The sequence below is a fragment of the Trematomus bernacchii genome, unplaced genomic scaffold, assembly GCF_902827165.1.
Source record: "Trematomus bernacchii unplaced genomic scaffold, fTreBer1.1, whole genome shotgun sequence".
Lineage (NCBI taxonomy): Eukaryota > Metazoa > Chordata > Actinopteri > Perciformes > Nototheniidae > Trematomus > Trematomus bernacchii.
The window spans coordinates 14,074,652-14,097,426 of NW_022987714.1; the positions used below are offsets into that span (position 1 = coordinate 14,074,652).

Sequence of the window (22,775 nt, forward strand, 5' to 3'; positions counted from 1 at the left end):
CATTACCTTTAAAAAGTGTTGTTGCCTCTGCAGATGACATAAACCTCTGCTCACTGTGAGCAGGTTATGTCCTGAAGCACACGCTGCAGAATACCTAATGCACTCCGAAAAGAGAGCTTCCTCTTTAATGCATTGCTCAACAGTGCCCCTAGTGGTCAAAACCCCACAGGTTACCTTTAAGCTATCATTGAGTCATGGTACCATCCTACAGTTAAAGAACGCAGCAGCTTTGAAGCTAGAAGTGCATGGCTTTGTTTAACACAGCTGAAACGCCCAGCTTACTAATAATTGCTATTAATGATGCTTTGATACACACAAGCACTCACACACAAATAAACACTACACACGCAGCAGGAAATGCTGTGTCCACAGACATGAGGAACCCCTCAGTACTTCTGTTCTGCTTTCTCATTTTGTATTTACTCAGTTCCTCTTTGTGTTTCAATGGTGTGTATGCAGTATGGGTTCTTCATCTGTTTGCATGTGTTTTCTGAAAACATTTGCACAAATGTTGTCACTTGTCTGGTTTGTACTTTTAAGTGTGTATTTATGATCAATAGTCATACAGAAGAATGTTTTCTAAAGCCCAATTAACCCTTTCCTCTTCTGCAGAACCGCATGCACGAGTCTCTGAAGCTCTTTGATTCCATCTGCAACAACAAGTGGTTTAACGAAACCTCCATCATCCTCTTCCTCAACAAGAAGGATCTCTTTGAACGCAAGATCAGCAAGTCACCACTGTCCATCTGCTTCCCCGAGTACTCTGGTATATATCCATGCACCTCATAGGGATACTCAAATACTATACTGTATAGTGGTGTGGACACTAGGAGGCTCTGTGACATTTGAAGAGTACCAGATTTAGGAAAGACAACCAGTTCTCACTTTGAAACGTACATGTTTTAGGCCAAAGATGTACTAAGCAAAAATGTGTCAGTGCACATTTTCACTGTGATGCATCAGGGGTCTGGCCTTTATCGTATCAGCACGAGTTCTCTGCATATTTAACTCAAAACATTTCTTATGAGCCCTGTGAAAAAATCCTAGGGAGAAGAGAAATAGGTGAGTTTGGCGGCAAATACGCAAAGAGATCAATTATCCGTAAAAAAGGCAAATTTTCTCTGAGAAAATAGCCAAAGGGGTTGTTTGAAGAAGGATAAATGGATAGGAGGCATAAATAGACGTAATGGGAAACAGAAAATGTAAGGAAGCAGAAAAGAGACGATAGGCTCAGAGTCTGGAACAAAACAAAGAAGTCAAAAAGTAACTGAGTGAATGAAACCAGGTTTCCAAAGCAGAAAAGCTTGAGTGTGGTAGATGCAGGGGAAAATAAGATGATACGGGGGGGGGGGGGGGGGAAACAACAGAATGTAAGAGGGACTGAAAAAAGAAGAGTGTGAGGGGAAAGAGGAGAAAACAGACGAAGCAAGACTGTGGGAAAGCTACATTAGTGAGAGCACAGCCAGACTCTGAGAAAGACACCATTAGGATTCTAAACCGGTTTCCTCCTCTTCTTCTTCCACTCTCTTCATCCTTTTGACATGGCCAGACCTCGTGCCTATTCTGACAAACAAACACAGTTCTGCTACTGGCTGAGAGCCAAGTAGATGTTAGAGACACATTGATCAAATAAAGCTATAGATTAGATTTAAAACACCAAATGCAGATGTTGCCCTTCTGTAAAATGTATCGGTATACAGTATGAATAATGGCTCCACCCTTTTGGCTCTGGGAACTCATTCTCTGTCACAATGTGGCTGTTAAAAGACTATGATACATTGGAGATATTCTCAAAACAGGCACACTGCCAACAATACCGATACATGCATTTTTTCTAATCGCAATTCATTTGTCATCTTTCAATTTTTCATATTTATCAAAGTGTCTGCAGTCAGCAGTATGTGTGCTGAGCTAGAAAGTCCAAGGTTATGTTTTGATAAAAAACAAACAATACTGCTGATGCTGGTAATGTAGGGCCGCCCACTGATTTAAAAATACAGATGACAACAGCTTTGTAGCCTTCACCTGACTCCCACTATATGTCATCTCTGTCTCTTTGTCTCTCTCCCCAGGTCCAGACACTTACTTGGAGGGAATAGACTACATCAAGTGTCAGTATGAGAGCAAGAACAAGTCGCCCAGCAAAGAGGTGTATGCCCATGTGACCTGCGCTACAGACACCAACAACATCCAGTTTGTCTTTGATGCTGTCACTGATGTCATCATAGCTAATAACCTTCGGGGGTGTGGCTTGTACTAAATGTCAGCCAATTGATGCAGGATGCTTGTTTACCAGTTTGTACCACAGAGGATGGCCCTTATTTGTCATTTCATGATATGATAGGTAGTGCTTTCCCAAAAGGCTGGCTATTGGTCCAACTTGACTCTTAAACAATGAATTGGTTGATTGGTTGGTTGAGACTTCTTTAAATGTATTTGCCTTTTTTACCTAGAAAGGAACCAACTGCAGTAACTGTGCAGAACTCCTTCAGCCATTGCTACAGGGATACACCGTTCCCATCTGAGACTTGCTTGTACATACAGTAGTGCCTTACTCAAAGAACTAGATTGATTGCTAGTTAACTGCAGCCAACATTACAGGTTAACTAGCAGTGCAACCAGCTGTTATCATGAGAATCACTCCAATACCACAATGTACTGTATTTTCCATACATTTTCATTTAAACGCCTTTGCATGGGACTTGTGCCTTAGTCACATGGAGGGCAGATGTAAAACTGTACTTAATCAGGTCAAGTTGAATTAAAACTCAGTCTATGTTTGAAAGATACTCTTAGGATTATTATTGAATGCGATATTTAACTCTGGACACGGGTATGTCCAGCCTACCAAGAAGAAATTCAAAGCAAGAACAACTGAATTTCTGTAGGTGTTGTGCAAAGTAGCTTGTGTTATTTGTTTTCTTTTGTTATTGGGATGAGATGCACGTTGTCTGGCTGTATTTGTTGCACTTAGCTGTGCACTGTTAACTACAGAGCTCCAAAATAATCAGTATTTGATCAGTCTGACATTAATCATCAAATTACTCAAAAAGATAGAACAGCATACATTGTAGAATTGTTAGATGAAGTCAAACTTAATTAATTATGTGAGGTGAATATGAAATTCACAATAAAACATGTTTCTTTTTTATATTATAGCCTTTGCTGAGCCTGCTAACAGGCTTGGACCTGTCACTGAAAGACAAATACACTTTCAAAATAGAGAAATGTCCAAAATAAGAATGATAAAAACACATTATAATAACTTTAGTTAAAGGTGGGGTAGGTAATTTTGGAGAAACCAGCTTGAGTGCGCTAGAATTTGAAAATACACAACCGGAGAAAATCTGCCACTTCCTTATAGAGCCCCTCCTCCAACACACACAAACGCGCACATGACCAATGAGGGCACGAGATAAGTTTGTGCACAGATGGAAGGCTGACAGGCAGGTAGGCCATCCAGTTATTTTAGCCAGGCCGGCTCAGATGATTGGTCGTGCTTTTTACAGTACTACCGCTTCCACAGATGAAATATTTTTATGTATTTATTGTCAAAGCATTTAATGTATTCATTGCTATCGGGATGTTAAGAGCATTCCATGGAATATAACAAAAAGTGTTTCTGAAATAAATTACATACCCCACCTTTAATTAAAGTATTTCTAGATTTTTTTCAAATTGTTATTAGATTTTCTGTATTCTCTCATAGCCGTATGCATTTTATATAATCACAATAAGTCTAATTTCTTATTCATTGGTTTAATATTGTCCATCATGTAGTTCCTTATCAAACAGCTTGATGCCTTGCTTAGTGCCTCAACAAGTATAAAAAATGGATAACAGTGTCCATCTCGTCCTGTCCTTAGAGAAGCAAACATGCTCTTTTCAGCATCAATTCGTCAGCAGCAAAGCCTCACTCAAAACCTGTGGGAGGAGAGGGATTGTCAGAGTAGATCATTCGGAAAATGTATTATTAATCCACATATTAAACAAGGCTGTTGTCTGAATATGCCCGCTTTAATTCCAATTTGACTATAGTTGTTTTCATTGTTTTTCTGCAACCTCAATCTCATGCAATTAGAATAATTTCAAAGACGCTTCATATAAGTTTAGGATTTAAGAAATATGATAACACATTTGGAAAAAGCTAAAATATTGATTTTTTTATATGTTGTAGAGATGTTTCATTTAGGCATAGACATTGTCTGTTGTGTCATTTGTTGAGCTATGCAGCATCAGTATTGGTTTGAGCAATGGTTGCTTCTCATTTTATTGAAAACTACCAAACAGAAGTTCATACAGCAGAACTGAAGGGTTTCTCCATGTCACAAAGGAATCGCGTCATTAGTGCCTTGGCCTTGAGTACATTTCAGTTTGGTGCCTATAGAAGATTGTAATGGAGATTGTATTATTAGTACTAGTTGTACTAAATAGAGCTGCATCATTTCTTTTCTTAAACCTCTACCTTCAATATTTAGTTTGTATTGGAAATTGTAGCGAGGAAGTTGCTCTTTCTTCGTCCCTCCTTTTTCTTCCCAGTGGACGTCACCTCTAGTCGTATGTAAGGATTGATTTCCCCAAGCCCTCATAGCGTATAAGGGACTTGTATAAAATCACTTTAAATGAAGCGCTACCAGAAGAGATGTTCTGACTCAACCATTCTCAGATAATGCTTCAAAGGAAGCATTGATTTGAAGGGCCCTGGGGCCACATCCATTGTATGGCGCTGCACAGTGCATTATCACAATTGTCCACCTCTCTCTCTTAAGGTGAGCTTTGAGAGAGAGGTGTGCTGGTGAGTACATTTCATCCTCTGGGACTTGAATGTCGACCTTGTGACTATTGTTTTAACCCCAATTTGTGCTCGATAGCAGTAAGTAAAGTTGTCCCAAAGCTGCTGTAGGGTTGAACTGTGGTTTAGATACCATGAAAAGTGTTGTGTGCAATGTGTGGGAACTGTCCAAGTGTGAGCATTGACATTAAAGCCAAAGAGATACATTAAATACCAGGTAAATATCATGAGCGCCTTCCTCATCTCTTTATAAGCAACAGTTTACATATACTGTAGGGACTGAGCTTAGTTTGTCCTCAGGACTTTGTTGTATAGACTGAGCTGAGTGTGTTTACAGCTTTGCTGTTATGAGTGCTCTCTGCTTCTTTCATTATTTATGAGCAGGGCATTTGTTTCATACCACTTTTCCCCCCACACTGATACAGCAAGGCAATTTATTTTTCAACGTAGATTACGTCACCGACCCTTCCTACCACATCTGTGCCAACAATTAGAGATCCACAAACTGTTGATCAGCGTGCTTTGTGTGTGTGTTTCTGTCCGTGTTTCTCTCCATGTTCCTTGTATGTATAAGTGTGTGTTTACCGACTAAGTTCAGTTTAAGTATTTAGTTACGTGTGTGTGTGTGTGTGTGTGTGTGTGTGTGTGTGTGTGTGTGTGTGTGTGTGTGTGTGTGTGTGTGTGTGTGTGTGTGTGTGTGTGTGTGTGTGTGTGTGTGTGTGTGTGTGTGTGTGTGTGTGTGTGTGTGTGTGTGTGTGTGTGTGTGTGTGTGTGTGTGTGTGTGTGTGTGTGTGTGTGTGTGTGTGTGTGTGTGTGTGTGTGTGTGTGTGTGTTGGAGACAGTATATGTGGATTGATTACCCAGAAGGCACCGGTCTACCCTTTCCACACATAGGCTCTCAACACACGCATATACACTGAAGGCACTAGCACACCCAGGGGACTTATAAATGCAAAAAAAGACCCCCATATCCAACCAGAAAGCCTCGGATGTTTTTTGGTTCTTATGCAAAACATAAAGCCGGCCGCTGCTGCAGGCTTTTTACTTTGTAATCTTCTCTTCTGAAATGAATTATATGAGAAATCATCTTTGTGCAGAAATCACATCATAATGGTTTGTCCCGTAAAGATGTACAAATAAGATCATCTAAAAGCAGTCTCTGAATGCACTTCTTAACTTCGCTTTCCACTAATGGGAATGTCCATACTGTAGAAGAATATTTCCCATTGACATGCTGAGCCTTTCTGCTTTCATTTCAAGGGTATTTTGAATGCAGTATACTGAAAAGAAAAAACAAACTGTTGTCACTATTTTAACGTTTGCACTATAGTAGAACCTGAACCAATAGAAGCACTAAATTACATTAAACAAATTATCCGTCCCAAATGCCCTGCTACTGAATCATTTTGTCGATCATCATCCTCACTTAATGCAGGGCAGGTTACGGTGTGGAAAGCTTTTATTTTTCTACATTCATGTACTTATTTTTCTGCCTGAAAGAGCAGCCAGCAGTCGACATGAGCTGTGGAACAATGGGCTGGTTAATTTTGTATCCACAGTAGGTTAGCAAGCTCCAATTCACATGCAGCTGAAAGGATATGCCTACATTTGTTTTTTTCCCTCGGGGTAGCAATGGCTGCGTACTGTTGGAGCTTTGTCTCCTCTAGCTTCTCTCATGCCTGTGTTAACCTCAGGCAGCGCAGAGAACAGGACGAATCCACGTTTCTGCTCCACGGATTATTCAGTAGCAAATTAGATGCATTTTAAATAGATTTTAAAGGAGCATTACTATTTCTTGCATACTTTAAATAATGTCTATGAATCACAACAGCATACCTTATTAAATTGAGTAGCTTTTTGGGTAGAACTTCAGAATGTGTACACTATTAAAGTCACCTAATAAACAATTAAGAAGTGATTAAAAAAATATATATATATGTTTTTATTCAAATGACTTAACTCAGCCCCTGTGAGATCCTCCCCTAATTGTGGCAATTTCAATTGGAATTTCTTGATTTTTTTTATTATAATAGTTGGTTTACTGGACCAAAAAATGCCCACTTATTAGTCCTCCACGTGCCAACCTTCAAATCAAATCAAATCAGGTTTTATTTATATAGCACATTTAAAAGCGATTTTTGGTCGAGCCAAAGTGCTGTACATGTAACCTTAACACCTAAACCTCTCAAATGAATCCTAACAAGTGAAATATAACATCAGAGCGAACCAGAGAGGATCGAGGATAACGTAGTTTATGTCCCCGCCAATCCCAGCCATAAATCATACTCTCCTACTGTATAAGCTGCAGCGAAAGAGAGATTTGTAAGTATTGTGGTCTGAAGTCAGGCTCGTCGGTGTACGGGTAACTGTAACATAACACAATCAGTGGTCTATTCATGTAACAAAGGTCCTTATGTATCTGGACAGCAGGTGGTGGCACAAAAGAAGAGTCAGCACCATGTGCCAATTCAATGCCTCTGCAATATAAACCATTTCTGAAATCTCCAAAAAGTAGCCAAACCGTCTTGACTGAATTTTGGAGATTCGAATGAGCTCCCTTTTTGCTTACTTATTTATGCTTCAAATGTACAAGTAGAGTTTTGCCTGTAAATGCTTCCGAGTCGTTGTTTGTTATGTTTAGTTGCCACTCTACATAATGAGCACTTAAGCCTCCGCACAGCCAGGGAGATCCTGCTCTGGACTGGGAGAGCATTGAGAAAGCTGCAGGGCGCGTGGCCGTAATGAACCTGTGTCGAATAAAGGAGTCCGAGTATGAGCTGCTGAAAGTCCTCGCGTTTAGCTTCCCTTACTGCCGTCGCTTTTCTAACCTTCAGCCCTCCACTACCCACTTTATCTAACCCCTCTGTCCATACCAACCAATATATACTGTACAGGTCATACAGCAACATCTACAAGCTTGTTTATTGTGCGTGTGTGTATGTAAGTGTGTGGGTGGGGTATTGTATTGAGCACTGTAAGTAAAATATATCTGCTGTATCTCGCTCACTGCTGTGATAATTTATTGAACGTTGTATTTATACATAAGACAAATGACAATAAAGCACCACATAAGTATCTTGATATTGTGTGTGATTATTTTCCTGACCTAATGATTGTGTGTGTGCATATTTTTCATTTAATGCTAGGTTGCACTGTTTCTTGTTGGTGTTAGTGAGACAAATGAATCACCCCACATGTGGTAGCATTGTCTGTAAAGTTGTACTGAATTTAATCAGAGAAGCACAAGCACTATACTCGTTTAGAAAATGTTTTATTTAATATTCTTCTCTCTATTGCAAAAGTTTTAACCGGAAAGAGAGAAAGAAGCTGGGGTGTTGCAATTTTCTCTCTTTCTTTGTGTTTAAGTAAAAACAAATTTGAACTCTGGCCTGATCCTTTCCTCAGTCTATTTTTAGATTGATTATAACTGTTCCCTTCTCTCTCACTCTCTGTCCCTTCCCTGGCATCTTTCTCCTCTCTCCTCCTTCCTCAATGTCATCCTTCTTTTATTTCAATCTCTTCCTTTCTCCCTCCCCCTTTTTCTTCATACTTCCTCCACAGAATCGCATGCATGAGTCTCTGATGCTGTTCGACTCAATCTGCAACAACAAGTTCTTCATCGACACCTCCATCATCCTCTTCCTCAACAAGAAGGATCTGTTTTTAGAGAAGATCAAGAAGTCTGCACTCAGCATCTGCTTCCCCGAATACACAGGTAGGAAGAAAAAGATGACAGTTATCCTAAGTGCATAGCTCTCAAAACACGTAAGCAGCACTGAAACGTGACAGGTGCTTAGAATTGATTTCTTAGGGAAGACAAAAAGCTGCCGACCAGGGAAAATGAATCTAATTATGTAGACAGAGAAAGAGTCTGATATACCATAAATTGACTAATCAATTTATAAGGGGATAACATGTGAAAACAAAGTGACAAGAACACAGATGTACCGTTTTAGCTTCGCTCACATTACTGAGGAAAGAGGTTTACAGTGCTGCTCATCTGCTAAACAAGATGACTATTGCAGTACATAAAAGTCTGATTTAAAAAGTGGATTTTTTGTGCAGTTTTAAAGAAAGTTTCACAGTTATGAACATACATTTCTTGTTGAGCAATTGAGGAGAAGAATAATACCATTCTCAGACCTGTATGTTCAATAGTATAGCCTAGCTGGAGTTGTTAGCCTAGCTTAGCATAAAGCCTGGGGGAAAGCTAGCCTGGCTTTGTCCAACAATTACAAAACAAGCCTAGCAGCACTGCAAAAGTTCACTAATTGACCTCGTTTGTCTAATCCACAGAAAAAGTGTCATGTTTCATGTGTGAGTTGTAATGGTGTTACAACCCAGTCTCACGGCATTTCGTGTTATAGTCACGACATTTCATCTATTGATTCGTGTTCACCAACACGATTTTCCCCTTTTTGTCGTGTCACACAGAACGATTTGAAAAGCAATGTATTTCTATTGGTAGTGTGTTTCGTGCCTGCAACACGTCTTTTTGTCCGGTCGGGTCTTGGAAGACCGGAAGCTGTGTGGTTCATAAAAACATGTTCTTCCTCAATATCAAGCCACGATTATTGTCAGTGGCGAGCCGTGAGCTTTATACCTAGGCCCTCTGACCCCCACCCCTTCCCTCGAAAAAAAGACGTTATTACGTCACAGCGTATACTTCAGCGGAATATCAAAACAACGGCCCAGGGTGCAAAACGCATCAATGACAGCGACCCTCTACCACACAAAACAACACCTGTGAACCCAATTTGTGTTCTTTGACATTGAAAATGATATTGCATTGTGTTTGTTACTTTCATTGCAGTTGTATGTCTTAAGTGTAATTTGGCATGCTTTTATTTTGAAGGCGAGTTCACGCTGTTGACAGGAAGTTGTTGTTGCTATGGAAACAAGAACAGTTTCACAGCGGGCGGAACTCGTCATAAAGTCCGCGATAATAAAACCCACCCATTTAGAGGGAAGATATGATTGGTCAATTGTACTGTCATTTGACATTACTCTCTCGTTCAGTTACTATAGCGGGCCCTCTGTGAATCGCAGAGAGGCCCGCTATAGTAACTGACATTCAAACAGAGACTGAACAGGCAGATTCGAAGGATTTATTTCTTTGGAAATGTTATTTTATTAAATCAAGTTTTTTTTCGGTAAAACTAATGAAAAATATAACAAAAATAATATTAAAAAAATATATATTTTAAAAAAAATATATATTTTTTTAATGTTTTTAAATATTATTTTTTGGAATATCTTAGGCCCTCACAGAGGGCCTAGAGGGCCCTGACAGCTCGCCACTGATTATTGTTTTTATTTTAAATCGTATAATGTCGGACTTTTTTTGCCGTCCGTGAGGAAAATAAATGGGGCTCTGAGCCTCAAAATACTGAAATCTGATGTAAAGTTTGAATGATTATCAGCAGTTAAATCTATGAAGTGAAATAGCTTTACAAAATGTGAAGATACGTTTGTTTTCACTGTCCCTGCTGCGAGAACCGATCCGGTCATTGACTGTCACTGAGTTGTAAACCACTTTGAAAAATGTGTCACTTTTAATCAAAGCAGCTGCTCTCAGCGTGAATTATCAGGTGTTAGCCGAAAGCAAATGTTTGATGTTGCTTGATGAAAGAACTGTGTGACTTCAGTTTTCAAAGAGCATCCTGAGCATTGATTTACTGTAATAAACAGAGGAAGAGGGGGGGTTAGGGGCGCCAGCTGAGAAGCTGTGAGGGGGAGGAAAACTTCACGTGGAGGTGACAGTCAGATGTGGCAGGGAAAAGGAAGGGATTGTGAGTCAGAGAGCAGGAGACAGTCACGCTTCGGCAGCCATGAAGAGAGAAGAAACTGATGGCAAGTGAGAGCTGTCTCCTGCTCTCTCTCCCACAAACAGCTCTCAGACGATCCATTCACGCTTTACTTGTTTTCTAACCGCCTTGATAATCACAGTCAGTCTATATGAAATGTTAGTACTTTTCCTCTGCCTCATCACATACTAACGTCCTGTGAGAAGCCTCTGAGAGTTGTGTTTTAACCCTATGCAACTAAAGTCAAACTAATGGTGTTATGGTTCATGAATCATAACATGGAAATAAGGACTACTCCAGCAATTTACTGTGTTGTTGCTCTAGATAAAGAAAATGCACCTTAATTGACCTCTTACGGAAAACCCCTTTTTCTAACCTCTTTCTTTTCTCTTGTAACTTAATATTGCTGCTGGGAAAATGTCCAAATTGTTTAGGATATCAAATGACCTAACTCTACAACGTCCACCATAGATATCAGATGACGATCTTGGCAGAAGGTTATTTTAAAACCAAAGCTGGAGTTTCCTCCCCGGCAGAAAGCCACCAGATATTGAACTGTAACATTTTTCTGACGTTGACCATTTGTTTTTTACATTACTCACGGGGAAGGCAAAAGGTAACCACATGGTGACGTCAGGGAAGCAGGAGGTTTTTCCACTGCTTTTGTATCCGTTATATGACTCCAGCAGTGGTCTTGGGGTCTGGAAAAAGTGCACGGTGTGTTTTAATCTGCAGGCTCTGGTAATATGCGCTATGTTGTCGTGAGTGTTGTGCGCAACACAGTGGGGATGGGAAGACAACAAAACATTGGGAGAATTGCTGATCCTTGTCAATTGTTGTAAAACTATGACAATTTATTGAACTTTATTGACTGTCAAATGCTTTAAAATGACTGCGCACTATAATTCACTACACTACTGTTTCATAAATTGTTAACTATAGTTAAAATAGGAATTATAAGTAATTATGACAATGGGTTAATTGTGTTTGCATTTGTCAATGATTCTGTGACAAGCATTTTTATCCATTTAAGTGGTTAATACTGTCATATTATATATATATATTGCTGTATATATTTAAGTAATAATGATATTAAAAGGTGAGAAATAGCTGTGAGAGTTTCTCATAGTGTTACTGAGGTTTGGTAAGGTTTCTTTGTTTAATGACATGTCTTCAGCATGCGAAAACACACTCGTACTTAAAACAAACGCATGCTAGAAACCTCACAGGGTAATAATCTAATCTCTGTTTGTGGGATTCTGCCATAGCGTAAAATCGTGGTAGTGTACATTTTGATACTTGTATTTGTCTCACCTATCAACTTCTCCATCTCTCTCTCTCTCCTCCCTCCAGGACCCAATACCTACGATGACGCAGCAGCTTACATTCAAGCACAGTTCGAGAGCAAGAACCGCTCTCCAAATAAGGAAATCTACTGTCACATGACCTGCGCCACAGATACAGGAAACATCCAGGTGGTGTTTGACGCCGTGACCGACATCATCATCGCTAACAACCTCCGAGGGTGTGGCTTGTACTGAGCCCGCCCCACACACCCCGTAATGTCCTCCGCCTTTGTCCCCTCTTCTCTCTCGCCCCTCCTGTCCTCCTCCCCCTCCTCGTTCCTGTTCCTTTGACACTGCTGTGGAAATGGTGATGATGACGATGATGATTCTGCTGATTATTTAAAGAAAAAAAGAAAGAACTAGGTACATATTAATATTGAGGATAATTAAAAAAAATAGGCATACGTATATATAAAAAAAAGATATATATATATAATGTTTTTAGTTCTTGTCTCTTCTCGCTCCGACTTCTCCTCCAGTTTATTTTTGGCCGGCTGCCAGGCAAATTAATTTGTATTAGTAAAAAATCACGAAACCTTGCGACCTGGAAAACGTCTTGAACAAAGTCATTGAAAGCCTCCGCTCCCCGTCCTGCTCCCTTTTTCTTTTCCGCTGTGTCTTTTGTTGTTAACAAAAACAAAACCTGTTCTTTTTTTGGCTGTTTTTTTGTATTACTACTATGAATCTGTTTTATTTTTGTCGATTGTGTGTATATTTATTACATGACTATCAGTCTGTACACTGATTTTTATTCACATTTTGCCTCACCTTGACACCTCTTATTTGTGTATTAGTTGTTTTTCTTGGTATAGTAGTGATTATGTAATAACAATTTTTGCAGAAATGTGTGCAAATGTTGATAGCACTAAAGATCACCAGGCAGGTTGGCGATAACATTAAATAAAAAACTTGAGACCTGCTGAAACTGACAACACCAATTTTAGCGTACAGTAAGTCTTTTGTTTACATTAGCCTTTTTGAAATCAAAACATTTCTTTTTTAACAAGTTGTATCATTTTATTGCCCCCCAATTCAGTTTTCATTCAACAGGCAGTAAAGCTTCCTGTTTCCCACTACAGGCCTTAGCCATTTGCCAACCGTCAGTTGTGGCCGAGTCTGAGAGCCAATAGGCAATGTGCTAAATGTCCCATCAGTGCCATGTAACAGAGGTACTGTTCTGTAGATAGCTACGCTTTTTAGAAGCAGGTACACAACGTCATAACTCTACCTTCCACACTGTTATGACCTACTAATATTCTCCATGTGAGGAACCTTCCTCCTGGGTTTTGATTAATTTATTAGTTAATGTATTGATAGATCACCTTTCTTACACATACCACTTTCTCTCTCATTCTCTGCAATTTCACACCACCATCATGCCTTTACTTCTCTCACCTCCACCCATCTCTCTTTCTGTTGCATGTCGTCCTGATTTCCTCCCTCCTCTTCTCTTCCTACTAAAGCCCTGACACAGATAGCATGAGATACTCAAGCCTTTGTATAAAGAGACCAGTTCATTCATAAAACTACAAAAAAAAGCTTCACATAGATACTGTTGAGATAATACGATAACAAAAGAAAACGTTTTAATAAAAATTGCAAAAGATGAATAAAAAAGATACACCAGAAAAGAGCTCAAAAGACGGATAGCAGCTACAGAACGAGGCGAGGGTTGGTTCCTGATGGAGGGGGTCCAATACAAATAAAGGTTGTGTTGGAGGATGGAAGAAGACGTGTAGAGTTGAAGATTCTTGCAGTAACACAACAAATTCAAACAGTTAAAAATAAAACACAAAAAATAATTAAACCAACGAGCGAGGGTCTTACAACATGAACGACTACGATCACAATGATCCTGATATATTCTCAAAAGGTCTTTCTTGTGCTTTGTAGCTATGACACGTTTTTTTCTCTATGTCTCAGTTTTCTAATAATAAAGCTGTTTTGCAAAGGGTTTTGACAGCGAGCTGATATGGGACCACGACGATCTCCGACTGACCCCGTGTTGTTGTAATGCTCTGAACTGTGCCCCCCCCCCCCCCCTCTCCTTTTACCTTTTTGCCTGTTTCCCTGCATTAGAACCGTGTCCTCACTTTAGCCTGACTCCGAACGATTAAATATAATATTATAACGATATCTATTTTTTATTATTTCAGAAGAAATGAACCACTTTTTTTGGGGAGAGCACGTTTCTCGCTGTGTCCGCTAGTTAGGGACGCCGCATGTTCACACATCAACGCTGTATAAAGTCATGCTCCTTTCTCCTTCTTCTGTCTCCTTTCAGTTTAATACACGCCTTCCAGGTCTACAATGAAAAGCACAGTTCTCACGTAACACACACACACACTTGCAGGCACTCACACAAACACACACACAAAATAAGTAGATTTGGAAAGTTGTTATCTGTTCATACCTAATCTATGTTATCCCTCATCTATCTATATAGACCTCTTTTTCTTGCCTTCTTGATTTCTAGTTTTGAAAAGAGAAAATACTGTGTATAATGACATGATATACCTGTTTCTTTGGCATTCTGTTCCTGTTCCCTTCATTGTTTTTTATTTTAACCTCTGTTCTGTTCTTTACCCAGTGAATGCTTTTCTGTGCAGCTTTCTTTTTCTCTCTCTCTCTCCCTCTACTCCTTTTTAGTGAATGGTTGTTATTTCATGTGGGATGTCCGTGCTGGAAAAACCAATCGAATGTAGTGTTTACATTAAAAAGCCACTGTTTTCATGACTACAAAAAAATCCTTCTTGCCTCCGAGTCATTCCATTCACTTGTTCAGCTTGTTTGCTTTTAGGAAACAGTGTCACTCGTGAATACATGGAGCAACGAGTAATTATTAAGTTTGGCTTTATTTATCCACAACCTTTTTTTTCAATGCAGCACTTCTGTTTCCTGTGCTGCACGCATCATATCAGGAATACAGTGGCCTCACACAGGGAAACTTAAAGTTTAAAATGATAGCAACAGAACTTGGTAGAAACAGACAAGGTGTATTTTGAATAGAATATTGCCACAAATGTTTAATATAATCCGATACAAAAGACTAAAATTGTCAGCTACTCTCATTGACTAAAATGAACCAAAAGAAGTTACGTGACCAATACTTGAGTTCAACTTGAAGGGTCCCTATTCTGCTCATTTTCAGGTTCATATTTGTATTTTGTGCCTCCACTGTCTCCATGCTTAAATGCTTAAAAAGGTCTTTATTTTTCTCATACTGCCTGTGCTGCAGCACCTCTTTTCACCCTCTGTCTGAAACCAGAGCCCAGTCTGCTCTGATTGGTTAGCTGGCCGTGTTGAAGCACTAGCAAATAACAGCATTGTTAGTAAAGCGTTACATATTGATGTCATTATGTTACAGAAGTAAACAAAGGAGTCTAATGGAGGGGTTTCAGGCAGGGGGGGAGTGTGGGGGAGAGAAAATTCCCTCTGGAGGGAACACAGGGATTATAGCCTTTGCCGACCATTGACATGCTCAAAAACCTACACTGCAGGAAAGGGAAAACCCGAAAAACCTTAATTGGGCATCTTTGACTATAAGGATAACTGAATATGATGAGCTAGCAAGGACATTTGACACAGAAATACAATTAAATAACAAAATAACTGATACTGTAAAAGTAATACCAAAATTATTCAATGTGGATTTGTGATATTTCTTGGCTTGAAATGAACATTGAATAAAGTAATCTGGTGTATTCTCAGAAATGTTATAACTTCCAAAGTAAACATAAAGTAGGTATATGACAGTGTCACAAATTGTAGAATAAATTAAACACCTGAAAAAGTTATTAGTCAGACAGCTCGCTGGCACCGAACATAACACCTCTCTAAATCTGTTGCCAACAGAAACTGGAAATAAAGTGAGTAGCTAAAACAACCTCCAGGATTATGATTGTAACACACTGACACAGAATGAGACGGTGCTGCTGATCTGTTTAATAGCATTTTAATAAGCTCTTGCTGTTTACAGCTGGTTGTCCTGTAGCCAGCGGCAGGCAGCGGCAGTCACAGAAAGAGAACATTAATTACCTCAGTTCTCAGAAAACGCTTCCAGAGTTGAAACCATTTGTTTTTACCTCAGTATCAACTCAGATTGGAAGCTGTTGATAACTATATTAAAGTCACAATTGATGCATTGAGCCTAAATGAGCCCATTTGGTTTGACACAGTGACTGCATGATAATATCATTCCTATCAACTGTGATAAGATGTTACTCAACAGCAGTATGTATTGCTGGATGGAAAGGAGGCAATGACTCAGGTTTGCAACCGATCATCTAAGCTCATGGACAACCAAGCATACTCTGAAAATGTCAAAGACATATTTACAGCTGCGTGCAAAGCTGTAAATCAGAGTCAAGACCAACATGTTTTCAGAGGGTGTTGGCCTCTTCCAGTGTTTGTCACAGATTGTGTTTTTCAACCACATGGTCAAGTGAAAAAGGAGAAACATAAACAATGTTATGTACACAGTTCTGAATGTACATTATGTCAAGGTCCCACCAGGAATAGCTTTAAAATATGTTATGGATGTTTTAAGGGCTCAGTTGCTTCTACTCTTTAACTATTGACTTTGGATAAGTGGTTAAGATAATGTTAAGGAGTTTTTTTGTTTAAAGCATGTCTTATCACTCAAGGGCTTGACCGGTGCATTACCTTTTACGGCTTTACTAAGTGTACTTGCTGAGGTACTGCAATGCTGACTGTGAGTAAACTATTATCATAATAAGAAGCATGAACACAATGAGCCCCAGATCATGAAAATAACGTTTTTTTAAAAGCTAAGAAACTGTGATCTGAAAAGAGTTTTCAAGGTTGCAATATCTGCCTTTCTTTCTCACACACATACGACAAACAGAGTTGTAAACACGTTGCTTCCTGTCCTCCCATCACTTGATTCCCACTGGGAGGAAGTCGTAAAGTGAGTTCAGAAACAAACAAACCGTTTTTTTCTATCACCCTTAGTCTCACAGACACTATGTTGGATACTGGTGGTGTTCACTTCAACTTAAAAACACTGAAACAAAGCAAGGAGGCTACATTGAGCCAAAAACGAGTTATTGTTTTCTTTACATATAGATTATCACTCCTACATCTTCACACATATGCTGTCCATATGAAATGGGATCCTCTTACTCATCCTCTGTTGGTATTAGTCATTTTACAAGAATAAATACACACGGATTGTACAGCTATCTTTCATTGCATTGTGATTGTGTCTCTACAGTGCAGACACACACATTTCACTTCACCAGACCAGATACCACTCACTCTGGGTCATTATTTCAACTGTACTGCAGGTCCTTTTGACATGAAACATCACACACACGCGAACACAGATCACACAGAATCCCAGTCACGGCGGATAGAATAGTGCATGTGAGCTGGAGTGATAGAGAGGTGCTGTCAGACCGTATTTATTCACACATGAAGGGAGTCTTTCATCCTCGCTGCTGTGGCACTAGCTGTGAGGAAAAGGAAGGTTCACAGAGTTCAAGCATAACACAGAGAGAGGAGGAGAGGGGCTGGTAGATGGAGAGAGCAATCAGAGAGAGAGGGAGGAATTATCCACTTGATCACAATGATTGCCTGTTCAAAAATCATGAAGTCGCTCTCTTACAGTACATACCTCGTTGTCGCACCTTAAAAGCTACTCTGACATTTTTTTAATTGTTTGCTTGTTTTCCCATAACTAGAATTATGCCAACAGCTATTGTTCCTCTGTAATTCCAACACTTAGAGGCAGTACAAGTCAACACCAACTACGGCATGGCAACCCACACTTACATAACGACAATGAGCATTAACACTACCGCAAACACAGATGTTTACTTTTATTAAATGTGAATTTTGATGTTAAAATATTTACTCCCTGCCATATTTCCTCTTCTTCCTGTGTCACTCAGGGCTGACCACCGCACACACACACACACACACACACACACTCACACACACACACACACACACACACACACACACACACACACACACACACACACACACACACACACACACACACACACAGTTAGTACAGAGGCCTGTGTGTATTCTGACAGGCTGCTACAGTATGCGATGACTATCACACATTTACACAAATTTCAAATATGTTCAGTCCTACACTTTCTTTTAAAATAAATCCATGGCCTACACCTTGTCAATAATAATGCTGATTTCTCCTGGGAGGGCCACAATCCAGGATGGAAGAGTCTGCCTTTGGGTGGCCGGGTCTTGCCTTTGAGTTTGTTTTTGATTATTCTAAAACCAACAGTTATCTTTAAATATATGCTGCAGCTCTCTCAGAAGTACTCTCTCACAGTACAAGGTACATATGTCATGATAAGTCCGCTTTTATTTCAGTGAGGGTGACAAGGCAGAGGGCTCCCACAGAATAATAATGTCTAATGGACCAACCGAACGTTCAATAGTAATTACTTTTTTGCAATAGCTTTACATTTTGAAAAATATGCTTATTTACTATTATGTTTATGTGTGAGGTATGCAGCTGGAGCCAAGGGGGAAATTAGTTTAGTTTAGCATTAACGTGGTGACTTTGTTTACTTCCGAATGTTACAAAACAAACATAAACTTGATTATTAAGTAAAACTTTAACATGTTTATTGTGTTTGTTTTATCAAGGCACAAACAAACAATCTAAAAAACTGAGCTATATATGTATTCTCAGCTGGGTTCAGGGATTCTATGGAGGCCTGTTGTGACTGCCTGCTACAACTTGTGTTCATCCATTCGATGTAGCAGCCCCAAACTCCACTTGGAGGAAGTGATTGGTGGATTAAATGCTTGTAAGTATCTAAGTGATATAACGTAACTCCCCCTAAAACCAAAGAGTTATTGTTTTATATTTCTGTTTGTGACTTTTAGAGGTGTATGTTTAAGGTAAGATAAGATAAGATATACTTTATTTTTATTGATAAAATAGAACTAACATTTTGAAAATATAAAAAATATGAAAGTTGACCATGAAGATAAAAATCTGAAAACTATCTGACAATAAAACACTATTAAAGGGCAAAATTACAGCTAACACAATATGAAAGTAAGATATTATTTACATTTAGTGTGAAAGAATAGCATATTAAATTAAATATAAATGTAAAATGTACAGTGTGAAGTTAAAGTTTAAATATGTTTAAATGTGTTCTCATGCTTTGCATTGGCTCATAGCTCTAGCTTCATGTTTAAGTCATAAACAAGAGTGGTATTGTCCTTTTCATCTAACTTACAAAAAGAAGGCGAATAACCATACAAGATGTGGTTAGTGAGTATTACTTTAAACAACCTATGATCCTGTCATAGAGACATAGAATAGAAGAGCAGATAATGACTTGTGATTTCCACCGGGTGAAGACTGACAGGGGGAAATGGACTGATGCGCAGAGTGAGTGACAGCTACAGTCCAGCGTGACCTCACCCCCTCGCTGTCAGTGAGATATTTTTAAATCCTGCGGAAAACATCAGTGAATCATCATCAAGTGAAACAGAAGATAACAACAGTATTATCAGCTTAACTGAAACAGACACAGTGCCGACTTCACACATAGAAGTCATATTGTGCAGGACTGCAAGATGCAAACACTCTCATCTTTCTTTACTGAATAATAAACCAGTCTGGGAATTAGTGGTGTGTTATTCATGGGAAATGCTGCAGAAAACAGGCTCTTCCTTATGGGCTCAGAACAGTCTCATAATACACACATGCACACAGAAGGATTCACACTTGTATTTCATGATCCGCAAAAGGACTCACACTTGTATTTCCGGATCCACACTTGTGTTTTTCAATGCACACACAAATGTGTTCCGTTTCATATACATGTAAATAAAATCCAAATACAGAAAAAAGTTTTACATATGTATTTTTGATCCTCACATATTTGTTTTCCGTTTAAAACCTCTGCACCTGCAAACACAAACCGCTTTCTGTGCATGGATCGCTGTGCATTCGTGTGTGGGTTTTTTGAGACTCCCCTGACGGTCACCCGATTCGTACTTGTAATTTTTTCTATCTATAGCCAATCAGATGTCTCCTTCATTCTAAGCCAATCACATGAGCGGGTCCCCACGAGGGTAGCTTTATTGCGTTCATGACACTTCATGTACGCATTTTGCGCTGTCCGGAGCAGGGTTTCCGCAGACAGAATTTATTTTACCGGACAAATTTGAAACTTACCGGTCATGTTTCAATAATAATAAGAAGAAGAAGAAGAATTGTGTAGCAGAGTTTCCGTTAGCAGGTAATTACCGGACTATGACCGGATATGGCTAATAACACGGGAGTAAGGATCATCTCTTTTCCTCTCTCCCTCCCTCTCTTCTGACAGCCCGTCAGTTTCTCATGCAGCTCACTAAAACTTCACTCGCGTTTATGTCTGTCTTGCGAATTGTAAGTGGCTATTGCCTGAGATCGCATGCTATGGTTTTATTAAATGTGCCAACTGCTAGGACTGTCTTAGGGAAAATAGCATTTAGATGCGCAGCTCCACTGTCCTGGAATAGTCTGCAATTAAAATGGAAACTGAGCAATCTGGTGCCACTAAATGTTTTTAAAGCTCGGTTGGTTGCTACTGAATCAGAAGCTGTTGGTACCTGTGCATGTGGATAGTATGTAAATTGTAATCCCTGTAATGCTACTGTATGATGTCCTTTTGTTGTTCTGTTTATGTTTTTAATGTTTCATGTGGAACCTACTTGAGCAGGTCTCCCTTGAAAAAGAGATCAATGATCTCAATGGGATACAACCTGGATAAATAAAGGTGTGAAATGAAATGAAATGAATGTCCATATCGATCAGATCCAGCTCTCCTGTTCGGCCTTTATAGAGAGCACCGATCAAACTATTAAGAGTGAATATCGGCCGATAATGACCGGCGGGGCTCCCCCGGTTGACAGTTCACTGTCTAGCACTGGCTTCGTAGTGCACTGATCGATTAGGCTAAGCTAACCTGTAGCTGCTCCCTCCACACTCACAACAACTTCATACAGACATAAATAAAGCAGCTGTATTCGCCATACAGGAAACACACATTTAAAACAGTTTTGCCTGCCGTTTTTGTGTCCACAAGCATTCATTAATGGTTCGGAAAGTGGCACTGTACCTTAATAATATAAAGGCTTGTATTTGCGTGCATTTCCTGTTCGGAAAGTGGCAATGTACTGAGAGTGGAAGTGTCCTGAGATTAGCGCCTGCAGGCAGGCTCCATGGACCTGTCAGCTCCGGACAGCGCAAAATGCGTACATGAAGCGCTACGTCATGAACGCAAGAAATCTACCCTCGTGGGGGCGCGCTCATGTGATTGGCTTAGAATTGAGGAGACATCTGATTGGCTATAGATAGAAAAAATTACAAGTACGAATCGGGTGACCGTCAGGGGAGTCTCAAAAAACCCACACACGAATGCACAGCGATCCATGCACAGAAAGCGGTTTGTGTTTGCAGGTGCAGAGGTTTTAAACGGAAAACAAATATGTGAGGATCAAAAATACATATGTAAAACTTTTTTTCTGTATTTGGATTTTATTTACATGTATATGAAACGGAACACATTTGTGTGTGCATTGAAAAACACAAGTGTGGATCCGGAAATACAAGTGTGAGTCCTTTTGCGGATCATGAAATACAAGTGTGAATCCTTCTGTGTGCATGTGTGTATTATGAGACTGTTCTGAGCCCATACTTCCTTACTAGAAAATTACATTCACACAATTACATTTTACCACACAGCATTCTTTATTATATGATCCTGTGTCGCGCCGCCTAACGTACTTTTGCATAACTCAGAGCAGTAAAACAGTCACTTAAGCTGTGGGCACAAAAGAAAATGATCCTACATGGAGAATGATGAGTTCCAATACACGTCTTTTCTTTCAAATTTGCAAGAAAGCAGGGAAATAAACATTTAGTTCTGCTGCATAACTGTGTTCCTTTGCATGATTCAGTGCATAATATTTACTAGAGCAGACATTTTAATCAACAAGAATACAGCCTAATACCTGAAATATGGTGTTTATTGCCAGCCTATAAGCTATAATGATCAATAAAGGAGGATGGGTTTATAAGAGAATGAACATTTCTGTCAGATTTAATTCAGTGTACAAACAGAGAAACACATCTAAAATGTAAACTAGCAAAAACTCCAGGAAGTCACTGTGAAGAAACAGTTGAGCACACAACAATTAAAGTTATTGGATGGAACAAAGCTCTGTGGATAAAGCTGTGTGTGTGAAGTGAGGAATAAATAAACTTCATATGAGTTGAATAGTGTTAAGATATGAAATGTTAATTATGAAGCTTAGAGGTGCCTGTAGGCAGATATTGACCTATTTTATACAGCCTATGTTATCCACGGACTCCTGTTATCTGATGCTCTGCTCTGTACTGCAGACATCTCCGCCTCATGCTTCTTTTGTGGTTTTCACTCACACACACATGATCAAATAGGGCTCAGCGCAAGTTCAAGCAGGAAGATTGGTTATACATTTTGTCACTCTGCAACTACATATAATCAGCTCATCATGGGTGTTGTCTTTCAACCAATTACATTTTACCACAATCTCCTGCAGCCAATCATCGTGCTGCAGTCAAACTGTAAAATTGTTCTCCTCTCTCCTGCAGTCAGCTGTGATTTCAGGTGTTTATGCTGCATCCCACCTCCACCCCATCTACCTCCTGTCATGTCCAGGGCCAGGAGAGCTAATCCAAAAACCAGACCTCATCACACCTCCGCTTTATGAAATCCAGATCTTCAGGATCCTCTTCATCCATTCTCCTCATCAAATCCTGATCTTCCTCATCCCATCTCATCA

The 22,775-nt window shown here is 39.5% G+C and overlaps 1 protein-coding gene across 1 annotated transcript in view; it reads left to right on the forward strand.

The window, feature by feature from the left end:
* The window catches only part of LOC117491368 (guanine nucleotide-binding protein G(o) subunit alpha-like), a 29,982-nt gene extending 15,288 nt beyond the window's left edge, over positions 1–14,694 (forward strand). The window contains exons 4-5 of the mRNA XM_034141299.1: positions 8,354–8,507; positions 11,953–14,694. Of these exons, the coding sequence (XP_033997190.1) occupies positions 8,354–8,507; positions 11,953–12,140 (342 nt within the window). The 3' untranslated portion in view covers positions 12,141–14,694. The remainder of the gene's footprint in view (positions 1–8,353; positions 8,508–11,952) is intronic.
* Positions 14,695–22,775: the final 8,081 nt, after the last annotated feature.